The sequence below is a fragment of the Ranitomeya variabilis genome, chromosome 1, assembly GCF_051348905.1.
Source record: "Ranitomeya variabilis isolate aRanVar5 chromosome 1, aRanVar5.hap1, whole genome shotgun sequence".
Classification (NCBI taxonomy): Eukaryota; Metazoa; Chordata; class Amphibia; order Anura; family Dendrobatidae; genus Ranitomeya; species Ranitomeya variabilis.
In genome coordinates this window covers 375,276,127-375,289,514 of record NC_135232.1, presented here as the reverse complement: position 1 = coordinate 375,289,514, position 13,388 = coordinate 375,276,127, and the positions used below count along the sequence as shown (strand labels likewise).

General features: G+C 42.1%; 1 protein-coding gene across 2 annotated transcripts in view; it reads left to right on the top strand.

Moving 5' to 3' along the window:
• VPS13A (vacuolar protein sorting 13 homolog A) overlaps positions 1 to 13,388 on the top strand; it is a 277,896-nt gene that overhangs the window by 154,901 nt on the left and 109,607 nt on the right. For both annotated transcript variants that reach the window (XM_077249012.1, XM_077249013.1), the window contains exons 36-40: positions 4,018 to 4,148; positions 4,244 to 4,410; positions 9,104 to 9,327; positions 9,410 to 9,642; positions 12,570 to 12,662. In XM_077249012.1, the coding sequence (XP_077105127.1) occupies positions 4,018 to 4,148; positions 4,244 to 4,410; positions 9,104 to 9,327; positions 9,410 to 9,642; positions 12,570 to 12,662 (848 nt within the window). The remainder of the gene's footprint in view (positions 1 to 4,017; positions 4,149 to 4,243; positions 4,411 to 9,103; positions 9,328 to 9,409; positions 9,643 to 12,569; positions 12,663 to 13,388) is intronic.

Below are 13,388 nucleotides of genomic sequence, written 5' to 3'. Positions count from 1 at the left end.
TCTCCTTCTGAGATCCCTGCGTTTTTGTCTGACTATAGGGATGTTTTTGAGGAGCCTAAGCTCAATTCGCTCCCTCCGCATAGAGATTGTGACTGTGCTATAGAATTGATTCCTGGCAGTAAGTTCCCTAAGGGTCGTTTATTTAATCTGTCACTGCCAGAGCATACTGCTATGCGGAATTATATTAAGGAGTCCTTGGAAAAGGGACATATTCGTCCATCTTCGTCCCCTCTGGGAGCAGGTTTTTTTTTCGTGGCAAAAAAAGATGTTTCCCTGAGGCCTTGTATAGATTATCGCCTTCTGAATAAGATTACAGTCAAGTATCAGTATCCATTGCCATTATTGACTGATTTGTTTGCTCGCATTAAGGGGGCTAGGTGGTTCACTAAGATAGATCTTCGCGGTGCGTATAATCTGGTGCGGATAAAACAGGGTGATGAGTGGAAAACCGCATTTAATACGCCTGAGGGCCATTTTGAGTATTTGGTAATGCCTTTTGGACTCTCCAATGCTCCGTCAGTCTTTCAGTCCTTTATGCACAATATTTTCCGTGAATATCTGGATAAGTTTATGATTGTGTATTTGGATGATATTTTGGTGTTTTCTGATGACTGGGAGTCTCATGTTCTACAGGTCAGGAAGGTGTTTCAGGTTCTGCGGGCCAATTCTCTGTTTGTGAAGGGCTCAAAGTGTCTCTTCGGAGTCCAGAAGATTTCTTTTTTTGGGGTACATTTTTTCTCCTTCTACTATTGAGATGGATCCCGTCAAGGTTCAGGCGATTTGTGACTGGACACAACCTACATCTGTTAAGAGCCTTCAGAAGTTCTTGGGGTTTGCTAATTTCTATCGTCGGTTCATTGCTAATTTTTCCAGTATTGTTAAACCTTTGACTGATTTGACTAAAAAGGGTGCTGATGTTGCTGATTGGTCTCCTGCGGCCGTGGAGGCCTTTCAGGAACTTAAGCGCCGGTTTTCTTCTGCTCCTGTGTTGTGTCAACCAGATGTTTCACTTCCTTTTCAGGTTGAGGTTGATGCTTCCGAGATTGGAGCGGGGGCGGTTTTGTCACAGAGAAGTTCTAATGGCTCGGTGATGAAGCCATGTGCATTCTTCTCTAGAAAATTCTCGCCCGCCGAGCGCAATTATGATGTGGGTAATCGGGAGCTTTTGGCCATGAAGTGGGCATTTGAGGAGTGGCGTCATTGGCTTGAGGGTGCTAAACATCGTGTGGTGGTCTTGACTGATCACAAGAATCTCATTTACCTTGAGTCTGCCAGGCGTTTGAATCCTAGACAGGCTCGTTGGTCGTTGTTTTTTTCTCGTTTCAATTTCATGGTTTCATACCTGCCAGGTTCAAAGAATGTGAAGGCAGATGCTCTTTCCAGGAGTTTTGTGCCTGACTCTCCTGGAGACTCTGGGCCTACTGGTATCCTTAGGGATGGGGTAATATTGTCCGCCGTATCCCCAGACTTGCGACGTGCATTGCAGGAGTTTCAGGTGGATAAACCGGATCGTTGTCCACCAGAAAGACTGTTTGTTCCGGGTGATTGGACCAGTAGAGTCATCTCCGAGGTCCATTCTTCTGTGTTGGCTGGTCATCCTGGAATATTTGGTACTAGAGACTTGGTGGCCAGGTCTTTTTGGTGGCCTTCCTTGTCTAGGGATGTGCGTACCTTTGTGCAGTCTTGTGAAGTGTGTGCTCGAGCTAAGCCTTGCTGTTCTCGGGCCAGTGGGTTGTTGTTATCCTTGCCCATCCCGAAGAGGCCTTGGACGCACATTTCCATGGATTTTATTTCTGATCTCCCGGTTTCACAGAAAATGTCCGTTATCTGGGTTGTGTGTGACCGCTTTTCTAAGATGGTTCATTTGGTGCCCTTGCCTAAGTTGCCTTCCTCCTCTGAGTTGGTCCCTTTATTTTTTCAGAACGTGGTTCGTTTGCATGGGATTCCGGAGAATATCGTTTCTGACAGGGGATCCCAGTTTGTGTCTAGATTTTGGCGGACGTTTTGTGCCAAGATGGGCATTGATTTGTCTTTCTCGTCTGCATTCCATCCTCAGACGAATGGCCAGACGGAGCGAACTAATCAGACCTTGGAAACTTATTTGAGGTGTTTTGTTTCTGCTGATCAAGATGACTGGGTTGCTTTTTTGCCACTGGCCGAATTTGCTCTTAATAATCGGGCTAGTTCGGCCACGTTGGTCTCTCCTTTTTTTTGTAATTCGGGGTTTCATCCTCGTTTTTCCTCTGGTCAGGTGGAGCCTTCGGATTGTCCTGGAGTGGACGTGGTGGTGGACAGGCTACATCAGATTTGGAATCAGGTGGTGGACAATTTGAAGTTATCTCAGGAGAAGACTCAGCAGTTTGCTAATCGCCGTCGCCGCGTGGGTCCCCGACTTCTTGTTGGGGATTTGGTGTGGTTGTCTTCTCGTTTTGTCCCTATGAAGGTCTCTTCTCCTAAGTTCAAGCCTCGGTTCATCGGTCCTTATAGGATCTCGGAGATTCTTAACCCTGTATCTTTTCGTTTGGATCTCCCAGCATCGTTTGCTATTCATAATGTGTTCCATCGGTCGTTGTTGCGGAGGTATGAGGTGCCCGTTGTTCCTTCGGTTGAGCCTCCTGCTCCGGTGCTGGTGGAGGGAGAATTGGAGTATGTTGTTGAGAAGATCTTGGATTCTCGTGTTTCCAGACGCAAACTCCAGTATTTGGTTAAGTGGAAGGGTTATGGTCAGGAGGATAATTCCTGGGTGGTCGCCTCCGATGTTCATGCGACTGATTTGGTCCGCGCCTTCCATAGAGCTCACCCTGATCGCCCTGGGGGTTCTCGTGAGGGTTCGGTGACCCCTCCTCAAGGGGGGGGTACTGTTGTGGATTCTGTTTGTGGGCTCCCTCTGGTGGTTACTGCTGGTACTGGGTGACTTTGGTGGGTTGCGGCCTTTGGTTTCCACCTGTCCATCAGTGGCTGGGTGTTTCCTATTTTACCTGGCCTTTCTGTCATTTCCCTTGCCGGCTATCAATGTATTCAGATGTGCTCTGTTTGGTTCCTGCCTACCTGCTCCAAGATCTTTCAGGATAAGCTAAGTGCTGATTTTCAGTTGTTTGGTTTTTTTTGTCCAGCTTGCTTATTATGTCTCTATGCTAGCTGGTAGCTCTAGTGGACTGAGGTTCTCCCCATGTGCCATGAGTTGGCACATGGGTTCTTGTAATCTCAGGATGGTTTTTTTTGATTAGGGTTTTTTGCTGACCGCTCAGTCCCCTTTTGTATCGTTCTGCTTTCTAGTTTACAGCGGGCCTCAATTTGCTAAAACTATATATATCATCTCTATGTGTGTGCCTTCCTCTCATTTCACCGTCAATACATGTGGGGGGCAACTATATCTTTTGGGGTTCATTCCGCTGGAGGCAAGTGAGGTCTTTATTTTCTCTGCAGTGCTAGTTAGCTCTTAGGCTGGTGCGTGGCGTCTAGAACCAACGTAGGCACGCTCCCTGGCTATCTCTAGTTGCGTTTGTCAGGCGTAGGGCAGCGGTCAGCCCAGGTTCCATCACCCTAGAGCTTGTCCGTAATATATTTGTACTTTGCTTGTCCTGTGCTATCCCTAGTCATTGGGATTCATGACAGGGAGGGTGTTTAAAGCCGCCAGGGACCGAGCCTCATGGAAGACTAGTCAGATGGGTGGGTCTTCGGTGGCATCTCATACACCACTGCCCCTAGATTGACAGATCTCTCCCTGCATGCTTGTATATAGAGAAATCTGTCAGTCATTGGTAGTGGTAAGGGAGAAGCTGCTGGGGACCCGCCTGTTCAACTAGTCTGTGTGGCCCAGCAGCTTTTAAAGTACGTTTTTCTCTGAAACGCTGCAACATTCCAGACCTGGTGAGATGCTACGGCTAGAGTCTAATGCATGCTGCCCGTAAATCGGGCATCAAGCAGAATTACTATTTCCTGTTTCATAGCAGCTACTAGATTACTTCCCCATTAAAAGACTTTGTTTTTATTATTTTTCTTCTTTTTTTTCATTAGGGTCTACGGTGGTGACAGCAGCTGTAGTTGAAACATACACACCTATGAAAGTGAAGACAACTTTGAAGTTGGATTTCCAGTTTGACTCGCTTACTCTAAACTTGTATAGCTCCAGCCCAAGCTCCCCATTGGTAATAATGATCGGAATAGGAAACCTGAGAGTAACCTTTGCATTTTTGGGCTGCAGTTCATACAGTTGTGTAACTATTTATTCATGTTTCAACAGAAAAACCTCACTGAAAGGGATATTAATTTAAAACTTGCAGAATTCAAGTTGGGTCTGATATCAACTGCTGTCAAAATGTCCTCTGATGGCTCCATGAGTGCTGCCGTTAAACTTACAAATTGTATGTTGGATGACACGAGACAAGCTATTCAGAAGGCAACTCCACGGTACTGCTTAATGTTTATTCTTATTAAATATAACATTAATGGGGTTGTCCACCACTACAATATTAATTTTATTTGGTTCTGTCAATTATCTCCTAGCAGCTCTAAAAATGGATTCATGGACAGACTTAGTTCATGCCACTTCTTTTACCATGTTCCAGGTGGGTGGCCATGGCCTTCACACACACTTCTCCCTTGTGTAGGGATCTGGACTTATACAGGGGCCTCTGGGTTGGAACCACAGTGTCAGCTGCTGGCTGAATGTACAGGCTGGCAGGAGTGGTCATGAAGCCATGTCAGAACCAGGAGGGCATTAAAGGTACAAAATCAAAATTCAAAAGAACGATCAGGAAACAGGTTGTGGTCAAGCAACAGGAATGCAACCAAGCTAAGCAGGGGATGAAAGAACATGACTGGACCAAACAAGATGAATTAACTGGCAGTGGGAGTCAGAAGTTAAGGAGTTTAAATAGTATCTAGCCAACACTAAAGCTTCTTTCACATTTCCGTCGGTACGGGGCCGTCACGAAGCGTCGGCGCGACGTACTAACGGAAGTGTGTGCTTTCACATTTCTGTCAGACTGCAGGGTGAGGAAAGATCGTGAGAGCGATATTTCCTGCTGGGCATGCGCAGTCTGAAACACTGGATGCGATGTACAGAAAAATGTTCCCTTGAAAGTTTTTCTGTGACCCCGACGCAACGAGTGCACGACGGACTCAACGTGTGGCCGTACGTCACCATCCGTTGGCAATACAAGTCTATGGGAAAAAACGTATCCTGCGGGCAAATTTGCAGGATGCGGTTTTTCCCCAAAACGACTCATTGTGACGGATCTAAAAAGACGAAAGTGTGAGAGTAGCCTTAGGTGCAACCTAAGCAGCTAGAATTATCGTAATAGCTCTTTTACTAAACCGCACCAAAAGCCACAGAAATTAAACTAGACTGCTGCGTTGCTCCCCTTTCGCCGTATACAGCTAAGTGCAGCCCCGTGTAGTGAATGACGTGGAAACAGTGGATAGGTAGTGGCTTGGATAGTGAATAGGAGCTACAGTATTTGCGAGATGAGCAGGTCTAGCTCCGTACACTGATTGATTATATCTGGACACTAACAGAGCTTGTAACAGTTGAACGGTGAAGGTGCTAGGTTTCAGACCCCATCGATTTGATATTAATATCCTATCATAGGTATAGGTCATCAGTATCATAGTAGACTACCCGTTTAACTCCAACCTCATGACAGGATCATGTCAATACAATAGCATTTACAAAGTGAAAGAAAAATCTAAGAACTGTAGCGTACTAAGATCATTAAATAATGAAACATTTTATAGGCAAATAGGCCAATTTGCTACAGGGGATGACATCGTAAAATTGAGCTCTGAAGATAGTTCCCTATTGTAATGCTTTCAGTTGTTACATAATTAATACATTTGAAAAAATAAACATCTTATCAAGTTCAGACAAGGGATGGGAAAGGATTACGGTAAGTGAACAAGCACATGTATAGCCACAAATCATGAACCAGTCTGCCCTCAAAATTGCTAATGTTTCATACCTGATTTCAATTGTTGAGCTATTTGACTAAAGAAGACCTAATATGGGAGAGCACAGAAAAAAAAAATGTTAAACTTCAACCTCTTACCGTCCGCCATATATGCACTGTGCAAGTCAGTAGCGGTTGTATGGAGCGAGCTCATGAGGTGAGCTCGCTTCATACCTGGCTGTTAATGGCTGTGTGTTATAGCCAGGATCTGGCTCTAAGGGCTCGCACTCATCTGCTTAAATAAAATCGTTCTGATGCCTGAAGAGTACGACAAGTGTTATGCCAGTACAATGCGAGTTTTCTCAAGTATCATTTGTATGACATCCATATGCAATCCGTACGCATTGCTTGTTTATCATCAGCTTTTACATACTGTAATTCTGCCATTTGAAGCTTATTTACAAACTAATAAAGCAATCTTATATACAGATCTAGATAGATATTTAGATAGGTAGATAGATATATATAGAGAGAGCTTTCCAAATAGATAAACATTTAAATTTACTTAAACAAGTCATTTTTTGGGTACCCCTTTTTAATAACCAGTAAAGGCTACACAGACAGCTGTGAGCTGATGCTAATAGGCTAGGAAGCTCCATGGATATTGGCCCCTTCCTAGAATAATAACACCAGATCCCAGCTGTTTGCTTTCCCTCAGCTGGTTATTAAAAGTAAGAGTGACCCCACAACATTTTTTTCATTCAGTGATTTAATTATTAGCTAAATACAAGTATAGAAAACTACACATGCAAAGCACTGATTATATATCTCACTGACATATTTCTACCTATTCTATCTTTGCTATTCTGACAGTTTGGGCTGTGAAATTACTGTACTTGGCTCATGAAATTTCAGATTTCCCTTGAGATGGTTGCGTAAAAATGGGATGGCACATGCAATTTTTTTTCTCGTACCATTGACTTGCATTAGCCAGTCTTGTCTGATATACACTGCCACTCTCATTATTATGCCATTTTTTTTTTTCATTTCGATCCTAGCTGAGAAAAATATCGCAGATGAGCACTGAGTCAGTGAATAATATTAATCGGAGTGCAATCTGATTTTTTATTGGATTGCACTTGTTCGATTTATGCACAGAAGAGTACAAGACGTCTTAGCGGAGCTTCACCCGCAACTGTTGATTTGTTAAATGCCACTTTCAAACTCTGACTGCAGCATAAACAGCGCGACAGCATGGTGACTCGTCATTCTATGTGCCCCTCAGCACATGATGCGATCTCTGGGCACCAGTGGGTTCCAATGACAGTTGGGGTGGGGGACTGTTGAATACCTGTGTGCCTGTCATTCCGGAGCTCTTGAAACCTTGCTTGTGGCCGGACTTCAAAGGAGATTGTGATTTTTACTATACTATATCTAGCAATGCTGTGGTATTGCAGAGTTTAGTACAATCAATCAGATGATTGCAAGCAAATTCAAGCCCCCTAAAATGACTAATAAATACAGTGAAAAATAAGTTTTTAAAAATATTTTAAAAAAAAGTTCAAATCATACCCCTTTTCCCCCATTAGAAATAAAGATAATAAAGAAATACACATACGTGGTATCGCCACGTCCAGAAAAGTCTGATCGATCCAAATATAAAAATAATGAACCCGATCTGTAAACACCGTAAACAGTGAAAAAAAAAGCCAAAATTGCATTTGTTTGTCCCCACAATACCTTTAAAAATGCTGTAAAAAGCGATCAAAATGATCAGCTGTCATGTGCCCCTAACAGCTGCGGGTGGAATTGTGATCTGTCCGCAGCTGTTAACATATTAAATGCCACTGTCAAACTCTGACAGCGGCATTTAATACGCGCTTCCGGCAAGCGCGCTGGAAATCCGGCCATCGGTGATCCCCGTCGTGTGATCGCGGGTCACCAATGGGTTGGCATGACAACCAGAGGTCTCCTGCAGATTGCTATGAGCCCCGCCCTGTGGAAGTGCCGGTGGTCAGCGCTCGTAGCAAGTAAGTAATTCTGCTACATACAGGCGATCAGATCATCGCCTGTATGTAGCAGAGCCGATCAGGTTATGGCAACTTCTAGTCTCCTATGGAGACTATTAAGGCATGCCAAAAGTAAAAAAAATAAAATAAAAAAAAAAATATATATATATATATATATATATATATATATATATATATATACACAAAAAAAAGCAACAGCACAGTATAAATACTTATCTTCGTGTGCAAGGCCCCTAGACAATCTGTCCAATGATTATCCAAACTTCATAGAATTCCAAGAAAGAGGTAGCACTCCATTGCTTCAGTGGAAAAATGTGCAGGATTTTAATAAACCCACATGTCTGGGCGATGTTTCGGCTACAAAGGAGCCTTTCTCAAGTGCTGCCTCTTTCTTGGAATTATATATATATATATATATATATATATATATAAATATATATATATATATATATATATATATATATATATATATATATATATATATTCTGGTATTGCTGCTTTCAGAATCGCCTGATCTATCAATATATTAAAATAATTAATCCAATCAGTCAACAGCGTAGCGTTAAAACAAAATCGAAACGTCAGAATTAGGGTTTTTTTTCATGCTGCAACATTGCAATAACAGGCGATCAAAAAATCGTATACACACAAAATGGTATCAATAAAAACGTCAGATCGGTGCGCATAAAATCCCAGATTCTGAAAGATGGACATGCTACGGGTCTCAGAAAACTTTAGATTTTTTTTTTCACCACTCCCATAAAAAAGAACCTAGACATGTTTGGTGTCTGTGAACTCGTAATGACCTGGAGAATCATATTGGCTGGTCAGTTTTAGCATTTAGTGAACATGGTAAAAAAAAATCCAAAAATCAATTGGGCAATTGCACTTTTTTTTCATTCATATACTAATGAGGAGGCTTTGGTTCTCCCTTGGCGTGACCAAGAGTTTTGTGCACTGTTGTGCCTCCTCCTCCTATAACACTGTATAACCCATTTAAAATACATTTTGTTGGTGACGGACTACCTATAACCCTGGCAGATGTGCAGAATTTTCCGTTAACAGACATCGCCCCCGCAGTAGCTTTGTAAGTAAAATATGATGAGGCTTAATACAAATACACAACCACATGGTGATGTCCAATATTTACCAGGCCTGAGATATGCATTGATCTGTTTGTAGAATGCTGGAAATGAAGCATGGATCTGAGAAGAATGTCATGGTAGACGTCTGTTACAAGCAAGGCAGGGAAGGCACGCTGCTGGATGTAACTGTTCGTGACATCTACATGTGTACTAGTGTGGAGTTTCTGTGTACCGTGGCAGACATTTTTATAAAAGCCAACGAACAAAGTTCTGCTGCGCTGCGGAGCAGCAAGCAAACCTCAGCTACCAATAAAGAAGCAGGTACAGTTATCGAATAGCTAAAATATTTACCAGATGTACAGCGTTAATTACATGAACCAAGCAAAGTCTGTTGTTTCCGCAGCGTCCACACAACCGGTGTCTAGGATGGAAATGAATGTAGTCGTTAGGAACCCAGAGTTTGTATTCGTGGCTGATTTGTCGAGGGCAGATGCCCCAGCACTTGTGCTGACAACACAGTGCGAAGTATCAATCAAGAACAGTCCGGAGCTGCAGCACATGACCGCGTTGGTCAGAGATCTGCACATAAAGGCCTGTCCCTTTTTGCCAGACAAAAGAAATGGCAAGATCACCACAGTAAGATGGTTTTATATTTCCTTATCCTAATTAGATTTAGATTGTTGATATTAAAAGTTTTTTATTTCTATGAACTGAAAAAAGGGTAATTATGTAATAGAATATCCAAGTGGGAGGTGAAAGACTTGGACATCAGTTATGTAAAATCTGTAACTGGACAATCCACCTACCATGTACCATTATTGTCGGAGGGACTTTTAGATCCGGGTCTAAATCCGACTGCTACTGCTGTCCACTCTGATCTAGAATTTTAAAGGAATCTGTCGGTAGGCTCAACCTTCCTAATCCGTCTATATGGGCATGTAGTTCATAGGAAGCTGAATAAAATGATGCCTTGATATCTGCGTTTTTCTTACTTTGTAAATGAGCTGTTAAGATCTATGGGCTGGATGTAGCGTTTCCCGAGAATCTGCCTCCAGAGCTTCTTTTAATTTAAAGGGGGTGCTACTAGTGTGAGACATGTAATGACTGACAGAATGCTCTCCTCATCTACATGTCTTACATTGGTAACTCCATCTTTCATTTCAAATAAACTCTGGAGGAAGATTCTCAAGAAGATCTATGTTCCCACCAATAGATCTTAGCATCTCTTTACTTATAAGAAACTGTGGACTTCTCTGAAGGAATATATTGGATTGCAGAGATCAGGGCATTATTTTATTCAGCTTCCTATAACCTACATGTCCATGTAGACAGCTTATAAGGGTTGATTCTACTGACTGATTCCCTTTAACAATCTGTATGTCTGGATCACCATATGTAATGCTATCCTATAGATGTGAACAAAAAGATTCCAACTAGCCTTGTCCGGTGTTCAATTTGGTCTTCTGTGACAGATGGATCAGGGCAGTGTTTACTTCTATGCCAATAATCCACTGTCAAGCATCTGTGGCGCCTCTGCCACTCACTCGGACTCTTTTGAGGTCATGATTGCCTAAACAGTGGTAGATGCACCCATGATGTTGGACGTGTTCTGTGGTTTCTCCTGATGAAGAAGTCATAGATACTTCGAAACGCGTTGAGAATAAAATTATATCCTGGATTCTCTGGATATGTTTTATTCCATACTGACCAGCGGTGCAGCAGACCTGCGTGTCCTACAACTGTTAACTAAAAAGGAAGTGATCACCTCCCAAACGTATACTACAAAAAAAAACTGAGCAGCACCTCTGAAAAGACTGATGCAAGTGTGAACAGGTGCAAGCTGCTGTGACTATATTCTATACAAATCAGAGTGAAACAGGACAAGACATATGCTAAGATATATACAAACATTGAATATGTTAATTGTTAAATGGCGTTACTGCTAAATAAACTCTGTCTATCTATCTATATCTCTATCTTTGTGGTGTTGCTGTGAAATTCTGAGTCCTGACCTCATGGATTTCTAAAACAAAACAGAAGTGTTCAGTTTAGCATTGCTGTCTTTGAAAAGCAAAATGTTTAGAATTGAGAGTCCATTCTTTTTTCTCTTATTGTGTGGCGGTGAGAATTTATCCTTGTTCTCAGTTTCTGCCCTGTCTCCCCCACATACAGACCCCCAGTTGAACATTTAGTACAAATAATTAGGTACACCACATTAGAAGTGTCGCAGCTGAAAGTACCTGGGATCTTGTAGTCCTGATGTGAATTGAAGATCTTTATCTTGTCCATGGTCATTATAAATGGACAGCTTTTACATTTTTTCTGGTTGCACGGAAAGGTACCTGCAGCTGTAGGAGAGGACAGGGAACTTCTGACAATGATACTTCTTAGATTTGGGGGCTGCCTAAAACACAGTAGTGGGGGGTCTGGAAAAATGGATTGTAATCGGGCATCTTTTTGTAGTAAAGGTTGTAATTTCTGTGAAGCTCCCCTTAGCACCTCCAGATTTGGATTGTAGGTGACTACTAGAGGCACCCGGTTATTTTCTTCTTTAGCTTTGTAATGTAGCAGGTGATTCCTTGATATTCTGGTGGCTCTTGTAATCTGGTTTTCAATTGTTCTTGGATGGTAACCCTGATTCAAAAAGGTCTTTCTGAGGGGACCAAGGTGTTCATCCCTATCCATTGGGTTGGAACATATACGATTGTATCTGATGGCTTGGCTGTAGACAATGGAGTTTTTTATGTGTTTTGGATGGAAACTGCTTCATTTAAGGTATGTTGGGCGGTCGATTGGCTTCTGATACAGGGATGTCTCTATTTAATTGTCCTGCAGCTTAATGATGGTGTCCAAAAAGTTAATTTCAGTACAGGAGTAGTTGAGTGTCAAGTTGATGGTGGGATGAAATTAATTAAACTGTTCATGGAACGTCTTTAGCTGTTGCTCAGACTCCGTCCAGATTATATATCATCAGTGTAGCGGTAGTAGGCCAGGGGGCCTGATAGGACATGAGGACAAAAAGTCACTTTCAAGCTTGGCCATGAAAAAATGTTGAAAACTGCACATTTTTCCATTTTTTTTTTTTAAGTTTAGTATTTCTTCAGCAGTAAGTGTACATATCGCAAAAGAAAAAAAAAACCTCATGTAGTATTGCACATGCTTGTCCTTATGGGACTGCCTAGTGTTTGGGTTTTTCCAGCACCCCAAAGAGAATGAATGGAGTGTGTAAGGCATGTGCGCTGCCACTCCGAGGATAAAAGTCCCCTACCGGGGATAAAAATTCTCCATTCTGCCAATCTATGTGGATACCAGCTGTTAGAACCAACAATATCTCTTAACATTATAACCTATCCTGTGGACTTATCTTCATGGGATAAACCCTTTTGGGGAAATGAGGGCCAAAAGAATGTGAAAAATATAGAAATATAAAGAAATTGTAAAAAAATCTTTTCCCAATCCAAAAATATACAAGTTTGCGTATTTGGTATCGCCATGTCCATAAAAGTCAGATTTTTAAAACTATACAGTTATTTAACCTATACATCTCCTTATTTTCCTTCTAGATTTTACAGCCTTGTGATGTGTTTTTCCAAAGTGTTCAGTCTAATGGTGGTCCGCAGAATATAGAACTCTCAATAAAATCGCTCATGTTGAAGGTAGGCATTTTTCTTTTGTATATACCTAGTTAAAAGATTTACATTTTATTTATAGGTGGCTAATAAGCAACAATGTGATTCAATTTAAAAAAATATATTAACTTAAGGGCTTGTTCTGTCGCAAACCAGTGCTTTAAATGGATTGACCAGCCGTAGTGTAAAAAAATACTCCTGATGCTCCCGTCCACTGCCAATTTTTATATTCCCTGCTCCAGCGATGACTTACTGACACAAACGTGTATTTGGCGGCAGGAGTCATGTGTCCACGTTGCATATAATTGATTGCTTACTAGTGATGAGCGAATATACTTGTTACTCGAGATTTCTCGAGCACGCTCGGGGGTCCTCCGAGTATTTTTTAGTGCTCGGAGATTTAGTTTTTCTTGCCGCAGCTGAATGATTTACATCTGTTAGCCAGCATAAGTACATGTGGGCATTCCCTAGCAACCAGGCAACCTCCACCCTTATGCTGGCTAACAGATGTAAATCATTCAGCTGCGGCAAGAAAAACTAAATCTCTGAGCACTAAAAAGTACTCTGAGGACACCCGAGCATGCTCAAGACATCTCGAGTAACGAGTATATTCGCTCATCACTATTGCTTACCTGCAATCAGCAATTGTGCCACAACCCCTACGCGCGTTTTGGCGGCGTGCCTCCATAATATATAAGCAATTATACTCTCTGCAGCATATTATACGTACATAGTTGTTAGAACCTTAGATTT